Genomic DNA, 16,598 nt, shown 5'->3' with positions numbered 1-16,598 from the left:
TATGCAAATGATAGGAAGTAGATGTGTACAATAAAATTGAGAATGAAAATGGGGAATGTATCAAAGAGACAACAACCCGACCAAAGAAAAAACAACAGCAGAAGGTCACCAACAGGTCTTCAATGTAACGAGAAATTCCCGCACCCGGGCGTCCTTCAGCTGGCCCCTAAACAAATATATATTTGTTCAGTGATAACGAACGCCATACAAAAGTATGTAAAGGAATATAGTTGTAAAATCAATGAATTTGATTTAGCTATTTATACATGCATTCACAAATGAAACCGATAATATTGATAGTTATAGCTTGTTGTATTTATCATGCCCCTCCCCTTCCCACCTCCAATTTTTTTGATATTTTTGTAAGAATGATTAAAACAGTGAAATACAAAATGTTAGTATGCATGAATTTAGTTAGGACCTTATTCTAACTACAAGACAATATAAATAAAAGTTAGAATAGCACAATATCACAAGTTTACCAATTGAATTTTAAATACATTTATTGTATAGCTTTTTTCAGTCGTCATACTTTTAAGATTAAATGCATTTAAATGATTATAAAGGACACAAACTACGTCCATACACACCACTTGAATACAAAATTCACGGTTTGTTGAATCTTTTCATTTCAGAGATCTAGTTCATTTTACTTTTAAATCAAACGAAATTTGAATTAGGGGAATCCCGGTTAAGTTCCTGATAGAACATTGAAGAACTACAACACAATGGCAGGTAAAAATTAATACTATAATAAATTTCTGTTTCAAACATGAATGCCGTAATGATTTACATAAAATTATCAAGAAAACATCCAACATTTGCAATGTCCTTCTCAGAAGTACCAGCGCCTGTTTATCGAATCGGTATTAATTTTTTTACATAAATAAGGCCGTTAGTTTTCTCGTTTGAATTGTTTTACATTGTCTTATCGGGGCCTTTTATAGGTGACTATATACGGTATGGGCTTTGCTCATTTTTGAACGCCGTACGGTGACCTATAATTGTTAATGTTTGCGTCATTTTGGTCTTTTGTGGATAGTTGTCTCATTGGCAATCACACCTCATCTTCTTTTTTATATTTAAAGCTAAGACATTTTCTAACATCATCTAAGAACATATCATTGACCTAAGTGGGTCAATCAATAACAAATATATAGATTGAATAAATTTAAATGTGTAATTTCAAATTGGCTAAACTATTCAAGAAACTTACTAAAAAAAAACGAATATAAGATTAAGAAAAAGGGATGTCCAATTTATGGTACAGAATAGTTGATGTTATCCGTATTTATATGACAGATTCCTCTGAACTCTATTTCGTATAAAATTTTGACACTTCGAATTAAACTTAGAATACAGCAAAGTGTAGCTTTTTATATTTAGTTGTCATTTTTTACAATTTTCAATTCCTATATAAGACAATATAAATAAAAGTTTTTGGTGGGGTTCGTGTTGTTTATTCTTTAGTTTTCTATGTTGTGTCATGTGTACTATTATTTTTCTGTTTGTCTTTTTCATTTTTAGCCATGGCGTTGTCAGTTTGTTTTAGATTTACGAGTTTGACTGTCCCTTTGGTATCTTTCGTCCCTCTTTTATTACCACTGGGTCGAAGTCTCTGCTGGTGGACATTTTGTCCCCGAGGACATCATCCGCCCAGTAGCAAAACTACAATTGCATGAACTTACGAAGAACTAACAGGAAACTGGCTCGGACGTCGCCCAGTATAAAAAGGTCCGAAACAGACGTCACCATGGACACGGTGTCGTCTGATACGGCAGGTGTCCCCTCATCACCAGACATGACAAATAACCCAAACACGACTCATTCAGATCATCGTCCTAGTGACAACAGCAATATTACACATATACAGCCTTGTTCAGTTCTCCTTAAAGACATTTTGGTTTTTGATGACACAGTACAACACTGTCGCATTTGAAAATGTGAGACCAAAGGCTGCAAAACTTGTGCTATTTTAATTACAGATGCTGAATTCACTAGCAATTTGACCAAGAAGTCATATTTTACCAGAAGTTACGATGATCTGAATTGTAAATCGATAAATGTCGTCTACGGATTAGAGTGCAACCTTTGCGGCTTGGTATACGTCGGTGAAACGAAAGGAATGCTAAACAAACGTATGTGCGGTCATAGATCAGACATTAATCTCAATGCTAACGACATTCTATACCAGCATTTTAATCAGCCCGATCATTTCATCGTTTCTATGACAGTTCGAATTATTGAAAAAAATATACCATAGCTCGAACAATCCTAATCTTTCAACGACTCTCCGTAGACAAAAAGAAGACTACTGGATTAGACAATTGGGAACTGCAACACCGTATGGCTGCAATGACAAAACTGATGGTATAGGTATTCTATCTAGTCCTTCGTGTAACTCGGTGAATGTGATGAATATTTTCAACTCGACTCCTCGACGTAGACGTAGTCATGGCCATCGTCATTATACATCACCCTCTCTGCATGATGTCTCTATTTATGACTTGCTGCCATGCATACAAAAACCGTTAGGTATTCATCACATTCGCACGAAACTTTATTCATTTCCTCTTTCAAAACTTCATTCTCTGTTCAATTTATGTTTGAAATCCACTGTTACAAACCCTCATTCAAACCAATACAAACTACAAGCTATAATTTCGGATATTGCTAGTCACAGACTTTTCAAGCCAGTTCGCATTGGAAAAGATGAAAAAGAGAAAAGATCTTTTCTAAATCTTTCCTTTGCCAACAAAGGTCTCGATGGCGTCAACCTAGGCAATATCCTTCATCATAAATTAGTTCAATCGAAAATACCTCCTTATTTCAAAGACCAGTCTGTACCAATAATTTCTTATACCTATACCAAACCTATTGCAACTAAAATTTTCAATTACAAACGCGTTTTGCAGGATCTCGATATTGACGACTTCAAGTCTAAACCTCCTGATTGCACTTGTGCTACTTCATAATTCACATATAATCCTGCTGGCCACGTTATTACCGGTGACCTTAACATTCTTAATAACACTTCTCTACGAAACGTGTTATCGAAAGGTCCGAAATATCGTGAGCCTAAATCCATCAATTGGAAACACAACTTTAAAATTTTGATGGATTCAGTCGAGGATTATGCCAGGCAATGGGCTAAGCGCGAGAAGGAAGACGTAGACACTCTATCCGAATGGATTAAGGCAGTGAGGTCGTTAATACAAATCAGAATTAAGAAACTGAATGGGTCCATCAATGCCCATGCTACGTCAATCTTCAAAGTTCCAAATGTTGCTAAACACCTATCTGACCTCCATGATGAATATGTTGTTGTCCCCGCAGACAAAGCCCCAAATAACATCGTTTTTATCTGTAAAATTCATTACATTAATTGCTTGATAAACGAATTAGGTATAAACAATTCACATGGAAACCCAACATATACCCTCACGACACTTACCAAAGAGGAAATCCTGGATAATCATAGGTCTGTTCTTTGTTCCTTTGGTATTTCAACCAAAGATGAAGAACTGGATCTTCCATCACTGTATTGGATACCTAAACTACATAAGTGTCCTTACAAACAACGGTATATTGCTGGGTCTTCCAAGTGCTCCACGAAACCCCTTTCTAAATTATTAAAATCCATTTTATCAGCAATCAAAGACGGGCTTCAAAGTTATTGTGAAACTGAATCAGATGTGGATACTTAAAAATTCCATAGATCTTTTAGAGTACATACAATCTAACTCTCTTTCATCTTGTAACAGTATTAAAACATTTGACTTTTCTACTCTTTACACAAGTATTCCACATTCCAAACTAAAAGACAAATTAAAAGAGTTGGTATTACTTTGCTTCATAAATAAGAATGGCCAACGTAGATACAAGTATCTTGTCTTAGGGAGGGATAAATCATACTTTGTAAAGAATCATTCTGATTCAAACAAAAAATTCTCTGAAACCGATATTATCAAGATGCTTGATTTCTTGATTGACAACATATTTGTTACGTTCGGAGGACGTGTTTGTTCAACAGACTGTCGGCATCCCAATGGGAACAAACTGTGCCCCTCTATTGCTGACTTGTTTCTTTATTATTATGAGGCTGACTTCATGCAGGAACTTCTTAGGAAGAAAGATAAGAAGTCAGCAATATCCTTTAACTCTACTTTCCGCTATATAGATGACGTTCTTTCACTAAACAATTCAAAATTTGGATCGCATCTATCCCATCGAATTGGAGATAAAAGATACTACAGATACAGTTCAGTCGGCTTCATATCTTGACTTACATCTAGAAATTGACAATGAGGGTCGGTTGAAGACAAAACTTTACGACAAAAGAGATGAATTCAGCTTTCCAATTGTGAACTTTCCATTTCTAAGTAGCAACATTCCAGCAGCACCTGCATACGGGGTATATATCTCCCAATTGATACGATATTCCCGTGCTTGCATTTCCTATCATGATTTCTTGATAGAGGGTTACTGCTCACAAGGAAGCTATTACACCAAGAGTTCCAAATGGTGAAGTTGAAATCATCCCTTCGTAAATTTTACGGACGCCATCACGAGTTGGTTGACCGTTATGGAATAACCGTTTCACAAATGATATATGATATGTTCCTTACGTCGTAACTACAATCCCCTTCCCTTTTATGAATTTGACCTACCGAATTAGACTATTTACCGGATTTGTAATCACATAAGCAACACGACGGGTGCCGCATGTGGAGCAGGATCTGATTACCCTTCCGGAGCACCTGAGATCACCCCTAGCTTTTGATGGGGTTCGTGTTGTTTATTATTTAGTTTTCTATGTTGTGTCACGTGTACTATTGTTTTTCTATTTGTCTTTTTCATTTTTAGCCATGACGTTGTCAGTTTGTTTTAGATTTACGAGTTTGACTGTCCCTTTGGTATCTTTCGTCCCTCTTTTACATATTCATATGGATGTGTCATTAAGTGTCATTATACAGTTATCAAATAAATGTAATTCATAATCTGTATCATAATACTTTAAATAAATCTAAATTGATAATTATTTCTATAGGAGGTATTTGTATGTATTTTTTTTTAAAAGTCCTTGATATTTTATTTTCTACGCTCCAACTAAGTGCATATATTTGTACTTCACTGAAATGTAGTCTGATAATGCCTTGTCATTTTGCTCTCCCTAATAGTTATCAAAGGTACCAGGATTATAATTTAGTACGCCAGACTAAATGTCGCGTACATTCAGTCTTACTTAATTCGAATATTGTTACCGTTTCTGATATAAACTCTATTGAAAAAAATCTCACCGTTTTATAATTGTCGTCCTACACTATTTATCGTCAGTAATTGAGTTTTTCTTATTAAATTGATTATATTTACAGAATCAACTACAAAAAATGAATCAATAGCTCTTTATCGATACTTGTGTCAGAATATTGTTGGAACAGAAGAGCACGTGAAAACAGTAAGAATGCTGAACACTATAAGAGACAATTTGTCATACGACCAAGAAACTGCAACAATCACTAGCGGAAGTCGAGGGGAGGGAATTGAGATGAAAGGAAGTGATTTAGATATCATGCGTACCATTAGATATATTGAGGTTTGTGAAAACACAGACATTCGTTTCAAACACGAAAAAACGTATTTTATCATGGAAACAGAAGATACAAAGCCGGGTTTCACTCAGTTGCGTTTAGTGTACACTAATCATGGTACTCCTGTAAATATCTTTGAACAATGTGAAGAGATCGGAGATGAATGCTACTTTTCAAATTTCAAATTTAAACGGAAGTTTACAGGTTGTGTATGGTCAACTGTTCATGGACCGTGTTTAAATGACGAAAGCGGACAATATGATATAGCATACTATTTACGTTGTAAATCATGGATAACACAGGCAAAGCATTGGATTAGAAGACCAAATAATTCATGGCCAGAAGACGATGTTAAACAGGCTATAATTAAGCATGGAATTCTCTTTGTTCCAATAGGTGATAAAGGTTCCATCAAAGAAGATTTAGAATGGCGTATATCGTTTTCCGTTGCAGAAAAATTTCTTATTTATACATTTACACATACACAACTATTATGTTATGCTCTCATGAAAATTATATTAAAAGACGTAATAAACAAAAAAGAATTTCTTTCGGAAGAAAATATTAGAGAAAATAGCCCAGACTTATTGTGTTCATACTTCCTGAAAACAATTGTATTTTGGGTATCTGAAGAACTACCACCATCAATATGGAAGGTAGAAAATTTGATATCCTGCTTTATGAGATGCTTTAAAAGACTTATATACTGTGTTGAATATTCCAGCTGTCCGCATTTCTTTATCCCCGATAATAATTTATTTGAAAATAGGATAAAAGGACTTGCACAGACAAATCTTTTACATCAGTTGCATAGTCTTAACAGTGTTGGTTGGCTCTGTATCATGCAATCAAAGCAATTAACGAATTTCTTCAAATGTCAATTTTACTTAAGTAGAGAACTAAGTTATTCACAAGTCGACACTGTTAAACACTTATTGTTTTCGATGATACATAATGTGGATTGTTTACTAGAAACTTGTTATTATGCAACAGGGATACAAGCTATTATGTCATCAGAAAATTCCAAAATCAAATACCTATACTCGTACTATCTGTCCAAATTTTGTTATAAAAGTGAACAGTTTGTTCAATTTAATGATAAGTACGACAATAAAAATATGTATAGACAATACACAGCGTGTGTCAGTACTCTCCTCCGGGGAATGGGACATGATTGTGTGTCTGGGTGGCTGATGTTAGCCTCGTTTTTCTACAAAACAAAAGAGTACCAAAAAGCTCTTGACATCATAGAACACTCATTATCGAAATGCACATCGGACAAACTATTCCAGTTCAAGGATTTGTCAGATATTAATAATGAATTGTTAAGTTTACAATTGTTTAGGAAGATGAATATTGTTCATGTGTGGAAAAATCTTTTATTAGATTATGCGGTATTTACTCAGAACTCTAATATTATACCAAATGAATTACAGATTGACGTAGAAACGAGTGATCATTTGATACCACCAGTGCAATATGGTCACTTTCTGTGTTTTCTTTGTCATTATAATCTTCAAAACAATAGGCAATGCATCGAGTCGATCATTAATTTACAAAAGACAATACTGGGAGAATGTTTCATATCACTTCGCATTGAGGTAGCAATATGTTTCAAAATGTTAGGCGTATCCTTACAAATGGTAGGAGATATGGATTCCGCAAGAGACGCATACAAACTTTCAAAAAAATTTGATGGAAAACAAAGCTTAAATACTTCATTCAAGAGATTGTCATCGATTAGTTGAAAGGCATTATAATAATGTTTTTAACGTATAGATTGTACTGACAGAATACTTGAAATGGCGGATTTTCAATCATCCGTTTTAAAGTTTTTTTCTTTCGTTTAAGCTATATCTGTATATAAAATTCTTGTTTTATCATGTAGACACGTTTGAGTTAATGTAAAACGTGTGAATCAGTAACAACCAACAAATGGCAAGACAGTTTATAGAAAAGATTGGTTTTTTAACATTTGTGTATGTATTTTTACTCTTCGTTTGCATGTTATTTTTTTTTAAAGAAAATGTACCATAATGAATGAAATGTCTTTTGATAATCTGCGTATTAACAGTACAAAAAATAAGGCAAACTTATCAATACACACAACAATCAAACGCTAACTTGAATGCGACTTTTTGGCAAATTTCAGGTCAATGGTTAGTTCTGTAGACGTCGAACGAATGCACCCACCACTGAATTTAGTACTTAAATATAACTTGTTTATTCAGTATCGAAACGTGCATGATATATGCATAAACTAAAATAACATACATTTATCAAAATTTAATTTTATATACTAACGTGACCTTTAAATGCAAACGAAAGTCGATACTTGAGGATTCCCCGTTGTAAAGGTAAGTACATGCATTTCTATTAACACGAATGGCAGGTAAACATTAAAATTAGAAAAATTAAAAAATTTAAAAATTAAAAATTAAAATTAGTGTTTCACATAAAAAAAATTTATCGACACAGATTTTGAACAACAACAACTTTTAAAAGTTGAAATCAGTTTTATGTTATTTTTCGATTTGTATATCCCTTTTCAATTATGTATCATTATGATAAATACACTAAAAATATGTAAACATATAACAGTAGGATTGAAAATTAAAGATTGTCTTATTATATTTATTTTTTATATTAAAACAGAACGACATGTAGTCCTACAATAATATTGATAAATATAATATTGGTATCGTTTACCCATGTGTCGTATATTTGATAAATAACCTAAATTCAAGTATCCATTGAATGATCATTGTGAGTGTGTATGGAATTACTTCGTTTCGACTATAGAGAACATGTACAATGTGATTAAATCAAACCACTCTGAAGGGAATATTAAAAAAGGAAGTAAAATAGCATAATAGAGGGTTGCCTAAATGTAGAAAGTGTTTCGAATGATATAATTTATTATGAAAAGTAAATCATGCACATTAAGTTAAGTCATAATAAACATTATTATCCAATCAACAAATTTATAGAAAATAAATTTTATTGCATTTGAAATCAGTCTAGGGTTGAACAATACCAAGACATTAACAAAAAGATTAAACTGACAGTTTACCTGTCTCTACCCACAAGAAAAAAGAGAATTGACATGTTGTGAGAGAAAACATAAATAGGAATATCGTCAAGATTCTTACATTAAAAAATGCATATTAACAAAGTATAAAAGCAATGTTTTGTACATTATCCATACAGCTAGATAGATGTTGTTTATGTTTTATTTTAAAGAAGCAATCAAATCATTACCTTGAGAAAGCTTAAGCTTGATGGTAAAAAAAAATCAGCAATAAATAAAACATTATTTTTTTTCATTGCGAATTTTATTTATTACACTGATCAGTTCTTACTTTTTGATATGGTACAAAAATTTATCAAAAAAAGGTCAATTCGTTTTGGCCCTAGATGACTTTTAAAATGTGTATACCATTGAAAAAGCTCCAAGGTATATCCCTTTGGTGACAAAATGCCATATGTTTGCACTAAAGTTGAAAGAACTATTGATAACTATATGTGTTGTTATATTGCTCAATTAAACTTTACTTAAACTAAACTATTGCAAAGTTTAAGCGATTTCTGTAACTAAATTCTTTTTTTTTTTATTTCGATTATACTTTTTCTTCTATAAGTTCAACAGAAAAAAGGAACTTTAGTTAACAAAAATGCATGCTGCTTTCGAAGGCAGATTGAAAGCTTAACTGAACTGTGGCCCCATACTTTTATTTTATGTTTCCATTTGGTATAGGATTAAGTTTATTTATAGATTATAGAACAAAATAGCGAAATCCTATATTGAAAAACAGTTATTTATACCCGCGAGCCCCCTAACTTATTATATGGATAATTATGTACTCGGAATGTTAGAAATAAATACAAAAATTAAGTATTTCCCTCTCAAGGTCTCAAACATTTTTTTTTCGCATTTGAAAAAGCTTGGAAAATATTAAGTTTAAATGTATCTGTAATTTTCATAGTAACTGTTGATGTACGACACTGTAGCAGATCATTAGACCATATGTACATTTGAAAGTTTAAGTGCATTTAAAAGTTTATGTACATTAAAAGTTTAGTAAGATTTGATCTTTACTCAAACAATTTGAGGTCTAAATGAATACATAAACACACCCAATAAACCAAGAACAAATTGGATACGCAGTTAATTTATGATATACCTAACTTGTGCCTAGAAGTTCTCATAAAAGGTTTAAATACATGGAATATTTTATTGCATAACAATATTAAATGGTTAAAAAAGGGACGAAATATACCAGAGGGAAATTCAAAATCAAGAATCGTAAACAAACAAACACATCATAGAAAGAAACAGACTATACAATTCAAAGTCAATCAATCACTGTGGTGATCTAGGGTGCACCGGGAGATTACGGAGATCCTGCTCAAAGTGTGGCACCCGTCGTGTCGCTCAAGTGATAACAAACCATGTAATAAGGCGGTAGGTTACATTCGTGGTAGGGGAGCGGGATGGTAGTTACAACATAAGACACATATACGCTATCATCTTTGAAACGGATATTGTATAGCAATCAACTAATTCGTGATGATTAAATGATTTCAACTTCATCATTTGGAACACTTAGGTTAATAGCTTCCTTGTGAGAAAGAAGCAACACTTTATTAAGTAAACAATGATAGAAAATTAAAAGTTTGGGATAATCGTAGCAATTTGGAGATAAATAAACTGTATGCATGCGCTGATTGAATGTTGCTATGAAATGGAAAGTTCACACAAAAGAGGCAAAATATACACCATTTGGAAGCTGATATCATTACTTTATCGTATTTTTTTTTCAAACCGACCCTCATTTAATTTAAGATATTAAGCAGACTTTACTGTATGTGTTGTATTCTGTTGTCCGGTATTGGTAGGGTTGTTGTGTCTTTGAAACCTTCCCCATTTCCATTCTTAGTTCTATTTATCTCTTGTTCGATGGGTCATCGTATAGTTCGATGAGATATTTAACAGTTCGATGCGATATATTACAGTTTGATGATTTATTATTATTGATAAAGCCGTAGTTTGTAAGCATGACATATATGGAACAGCAGATCTTAACAAAATCAATAACATTCATTGTAAGATAAAGTTCTCTTTTAAAATACATATTTAAAGACTTCCACGATCGAAGTTAACATCGATTTGGCAGACATCAACAAAATGGCAGGTAATTATTTTCTATTCAGAATATGTTTTAATGTGTATGGTGAGATGTTTTCTTTACGAGAGCAACTCATTAGTTATATATATATATATATATCTTGTTATTCCTCTGTGAAGATAAACGTAAACATTACAATAACTAAAATGCATTTCTTTTTGTTTATCAAGTAAATATGTTTTAATTTACGGAAAAAGTTAGTATAACAATAAAATAAAAATAAAAATTATTATTCTGCGATATTCAGTGTATCTACTGTGATGTTTGAGGTCAGCGTACTTACTATATGTCATGACGTCTGACAAGGAGATGTAGCATTTGGTCTATGTCACTCTTATGATTAGCCGTTTCAGAATCTAAAGCATCATGGGTAATTTCATTGTTCGTACCCCAAAGTGAAAATAACGTTACGTCATTGGTTGAATTTCCATCGTTAATAACATTTTAAACCAATCAAAACACTTTGGTGAACGCTTTTGAAAATATTACCCAGAATTCATTAGATTCTGAAACGGCGAATTGATTACATATGTTTTACAGAATCAGCAACAGTAAACGAATCACTAGCTCTGTATGGGTATATATGCCAGAACATTGTTGGAACAGAGGAGCATGTTAAATATTTCAGAATGATGAACTCCATGAGAGACAACTTAACATGCGATCAATGTTGGACAACAATTACTAGTGGCAGTTTTGGAGAGGGACTTGACCTGAAAGATAGCGTTGTAGATATTATGTCAATAATGAATTGCTTTGAGGTCGTTGAAGAATTAAATATTATTTTTAAACCTAATATGACGTATTTTACAATGGCAACGGAAGCTACGAAAACAGGTTACCCACAGTTCTATAAGAGAAACCAGTACAGTGTAGCTATTACCATCCTTCAGTACTCGTTACTAAAATGTTCACCCGATAAACTTTGTTTAGGTTCTCGCCTGACATCAAGCAAGGAAGATTAACTTAATTTGGATTTCTTTAAGTAAATGAAAACTGTTCGGTTGTCGAAATTCATGTTGCTAGAAAGAGTATTTTTGTCACAACTCAGTATTCATACCAAGAGAACTATAGCTGACGATGACAGAAGGTAAAAGTGTAAAACTTATTCCTCCTGTAGTCTTTGCTCATTTTCTTCGATTTCTGTCACATTTTCGTCTAAACAATGCAAAACAATGTCAAGGTTCCTTCCGAGATTTACAATTAACTGTGAAAGAAGACTATTTCATAGCTCATGATCAACAGCTCGCTATTTCCTACGTCGTCCTAGGTATAGCTTATCAACTAATTGGAGAAAAAGAATATGCGAGACAAGCATTTATAAAATCTATAGAATTTCATTCAGATAAGGAATTAAATAGTGCAGCATTCCAGAGATTGTCACGAATGATTTGAACTTTGATATTATATATTGAAATAAAGTTTTCTCTTAAACAATTTGCTTTCCTTTTGTTGTTCATATTGTTCGTGGTTTGTGCAATACTTTATATTTTAAGGTTTGTTTTAACAAAGGAAATAACGTTACGCTGGCATAGACTTGTTTGGTATTTGATATCTTTGTCTTTTAATGTTATTTTTGTAGGACGCTAGATATCTCGTAATGTTCAAGATTTTATCGTGACGGGTCCTTCATAGTGTAGTACAGGGTATATAATTTATATTATTTACAGCAAAATAACTACTTGAACCCATGTTGTTTGGACTGTGGTGGAGAATTGTAACATCAGCATTCATACTATTTTCGTTAATGGTTACCTTTTTCATTAAGTTTACCTTATCCAAATTAATAATGATGATTGACCTTTGGTAGTGCATTTAAATTTCAACGGTGATACTGGTTACATTATTTACACTATTGACTATGTAAAAGTACTGCATTCAACTTGGAGTCTTCTCTCATACCGAACAACAAGCTATAACGGTCCTTAAAAATATCAGTAAAATCATCGGAAAAGCTCCAACGGTATAATCTATGTAAAAACGAGAAACGCAAATACTAAAAAAAAAACTACAACCAATGAAACGCCTGTAAGCGTTTTAATAGGCACCAATCTTCACACTAACCTTAAAATATTGTTTTTGCAATATATGTTAAACTCAGACTATTTGTTAACACTTGTACACTTCGACATTTGGTTTAAGAAAACTGAACATACATGTAACCTTACCACTTGTTTGTTCAATATACTTAATCAAATTTTAAAAATCATTCTTTTCAGTTGTGCAACTAAATGAGATTCTTTAATCTTGGTAAAAAAAGATTATTTATTTAACAATCAGACTGACATATGAAACTAGCAGTTTATTGACATACCGGCATATGCAAGTTATTTAAATGACGACGGAAATATTAACGTCTTTTGTTTAATTCATAAGAACTTTTAGACTGTTATCTTCAAATCATTTAAAGCAGAATGAAATTTTGAAATGTCTGTACGTAATGCTGTTTTATTTAAATCAACGGCTAACATTAAATAAAAAGAGAGTTAAATGTTTAATTTAAAATAAAATTATACGATGCGTGAATGTGTCTACAAGTGAAAATATATACTAAGCGCCTTATTAATTGGTATTTTATTTAGATAATTTCACGTCAATGACATATTGGACATTCTTACTTTTTCAGTAACATCTTAAATTTGGCAGTTTTTAATTATTTCTCATTGCAGAATCTTTTTTTTTTTTAAACAATTCATAAAAGAAAAGATTTTTTTAGGCCAAACGTTTAATATTTGTGAAAGTAATTACTTTCTGAAACAATGAACTCCTCATTCATATTGTCACAGCAATAACATTTGTTTCTGTTTGTTTAACTTTCAAACTGAATTATCCTATACAGCATTTATGAATATTTTCGACAACTATCATTAAATAATAAGATAATGGTTGGAAGCTAATATTGACCCTTAAATCCCTTTGTCTGCCAAAACAAAGGAATGTAAAATGTTACATCATTTTCCTGTTGTATACAAACAAAACAAATTCGCAAGTGTGATGTTTAACTTTAAAATGTTTTTTCCAATAGTGCATTGCTAATTTTAGGTTAACGCCTCTTCGCTTAATTTCAAATCTTATCGAATAAGAGTATTATGTTTGTTCTCATTTCATTTCAATTAATACAAACACTTAGTATATATAAGTAGGACGAACACATCTTTATCAATGAAATCTGGAAATGCACAGGGTTGTCAAGCTGTAGGTTTCAATTTAAAGAGTAAAACTCGGGTATTTAAAAAAATGATTGATGATATTTAGCTTGAATATGAAAACATGTCATGAGAACAAAACAGTTCAATCATTATTTAGCCTTTATAGCCTGTATACCTTATTTGTATATGAAAAATGCAGGACATTTATTTAGTTTCAACGCAAATTAAAACAAGATTGCTGGGAACAAAATATTGTCTACTGATGCCATATATGATACACTGATGTAAAAAAAAAAAAAGCAATTGTCAACTAATCAATCTGAAGTTTAACATCATACTCTGAACATATCTGTTTTATTATTCATTTTTTCAATTATGTTATACAAATTAGTTGTTCTAATATGAGTCAAGTTTTCATGTGTAGCAATTGGCCGCTATGGCTATGGCTTAAAATAGAACATAGGGGTAAAATGTAGATTTTGGCCTATATCTCTGAAACCAAAGCAGTAAGAGCAAAGCTGACAGGAATAAACAATGTTTATAAGATCAAGATCTAGCTGCCCTGGTTTTTTTCAGATGAATCGGACAATCCGTAGGTTGCTGCCACTGAATTTGTAATTTAAAGGAAATTTTGATGTATTTGGTTATTATCTTGAATAATGTTATAGATAGAGATAAACTGTAAACAGCATTAATGTTCAGCAAAGTAAGTTCTACAAATAAGTTAGCATGATCAAAAAGGTCTGTTGACCTCTTAAGGAGTTATTTTCCCTTTATAGTCAATTTTAAACAATTTTTCGTAAATTGTTGTGATCTTTTACAAAAATCTTCTTCTCTGAAACTACTAAGATAATTTAACCAAAGTTATAAACATCATCATAAGGTTATCTTGTTAAAAAATTTGTTTCTGATGACCCCGCCCGTGAACCAAGATGGCCGACATAGCTAATAATAGTACATAGGGTAAAATGCAGTTTTTTGCTCATATATCTAAACCCAAAGCATTTCGAGAAAATCTTTCATAAATCAAAATTGTTCAATAGGTCAAGATCTATCTGCCCTTTAATTTTCAGGCCATTCAGGCAACCCGCTGTTGGGTTGCTGCCCCTGAATTTGTAATTTCAAGAACAAATTTTAGCTTTTGGTTATTATCTTGAATATTATTATAGATAGAGATAAAATGTAAACAGCAATAACGTACAGTAAAGTACGACCTACAAATAAGTCAACATAACCAAAATGGTCAATTGACCCCTTAAGGACTTATTGCCCTTTATAATCAATTTGTAACAATTTTCATAAATTTTGTAAATTTTTACAAAACAATTTCCACTGAAACTACTGGACCAAGTTCATTATAGATAGAGATAATTGTAAGCACCAATAATATTCAGTAAAGTAAGATCTACAAACACATCACCATCACCAAAACACAATTTTGTCATGAATCCATCTGTGTCCTTTGTTTAATATGCACATAGACCAAGGTGAGCGACACAGGCTCTTTAGAGACTCTAGTTCAGGCTTATCAGAAAAGATGACAAGCATTTTTTTTTTTTTTTTATTATTATTTATGATTTTAATTGACAATAAAATTAGAATTTGAGTGGTGTGTGTGTTTACCACAATTTATTTGCGTTTTTCTATATTCAACTTTTAATAATTTCTTTTGTATTTATAATTTTTTTATCATGCTGTTACAAAATTCTTCCAAAAAAATAATAAAATCTTATTTGCAGTCCATTTAGCAGTCTCTTTACCTTGTTACATCTTTCATTAATATCATTAATGTACCTCTAAGATCTCCTTTCAAATATGTTGCAATTTGTACTTCATCTTTATGCTTTTTAATGCATCTTCTACATATACCTGTTGATGAAAATTGAAATATTATAGTAGTACACTGTATGCCAATTTTTTAGGAAATTATTAGACATTGGATGCATGTAAATTTGCAGTATCAACAAATATATACATGCACATGTGTGTGCTTTTATTAGCAATTTCTGTTATTAATTCTTCTTGGTGATAGAGCATGAAAGACATGAAGATATTAAAAACCAATTATGTTGAAAAGTCTTGAATTCAAAGTTGTTCTGTTGTACAGATGTACATTTATAGGTCTTGCAATATAATGTGGTTGCATTTACTTATCAATTGACAAGAATTGAAATTAAATCAGTTCGGGAGTATCCATCTTGGTCACTGAATAAAAGAAATATGCAGCAAAATTTAAACAAAACATTTGCGAACATAAACAGAGAGTTTTGATGTTCAAAGCAACAAATAGAACATACATGCACATGTATACATTGTATAATGCTCCTTCAATTTGAAATCACATTGCTATTTTTTCTTTTTATCTTTATATGAGGTCAAAACAAGAATGTGTCCAAAGTACACAGATGCCCCAATTGCATATCATTTTTTTGTTTATCAGTGGACTGTGAAATTGGGGTCAAAACTTTTATTTGGCATACAAATTAGAAAGATCATAGCATAGGCAACATGTGTACTAAGTTTTAATTGATTGAACTTCAACCTCATCAAAAACTACCTTGACCAAAAACTTTAACCTGAAGCAGGACAGACAGATGGACACACGGAAAGACAGACAAACTAGCTAATGGATGCACAGACAAGAAAAACATAATGCCCATAAATGGGGA

At 32.1% G+C, this 16,598-nt stretch overlaps 1 protein-coding gene across 1 annotated transcript; it reads left to right on the top strand.

Annotated features, from left to right (window-relative positions):
• Window positions 1-648: 648 nt before the first annotated feature.
• Window positions 649-11,745, top strand: LOC134697879 (uncharacterized). The gene is made up of 4 exons (XM_063560165.1): window positions 649-735; window positions 5,376-6,247; window positions 10,735-10,786; window positions 11,321-11,745. Exons 1-4 carry the CDS (start codon window positions 729-731, stop codon window positions 11,743-11,745), a joined length of 1,356 nt encoding a protein of 451 aa, XP_063416235.1. The 5' UTR covers window positions 649-728.
• The last annotated feature ends 4,853 nt before the right edge of the window (window positions 11,746-16,598 follow it).

Source organism: Mytilus trossulus, chromosome 14 (assembly GCF_036588685.1).
Source record: "Mytilus trossulus isolate FHL-02 chromosome 14, PNRI_Mtr1.1.1.hap1, whole genome shotgun sequence".
Taxonomy (NCBI): Eukaryota; Metazoa; Mollusca; class Bivalvia; order Mytilida; family Mytilidae; genus Mytilus; species Mytilus trossulus.
This window is presented reverse-complemented; position numbering and strand designations above follow the sequence as displayed.

Excerpts from the sequence above, each read along its gene's own strand:
- LOC134697879 (XM_063560165.1), top strand. Across the intron at positions 6,248-10,734 it reads TACCACCATCAATATGGAAG|ACTTCCACGATCGAAGTTAA; the intron begins GTAGAAAATTTG and ends ACATATTTAAAG. Across the intron at positions 10,787-11,320 it reads AGACATCAACAAAATGGCAG|AATCAGCAACAGTAAACGAA; the intron begins GTAATTATTTTC and ends TATGTTTTACAG.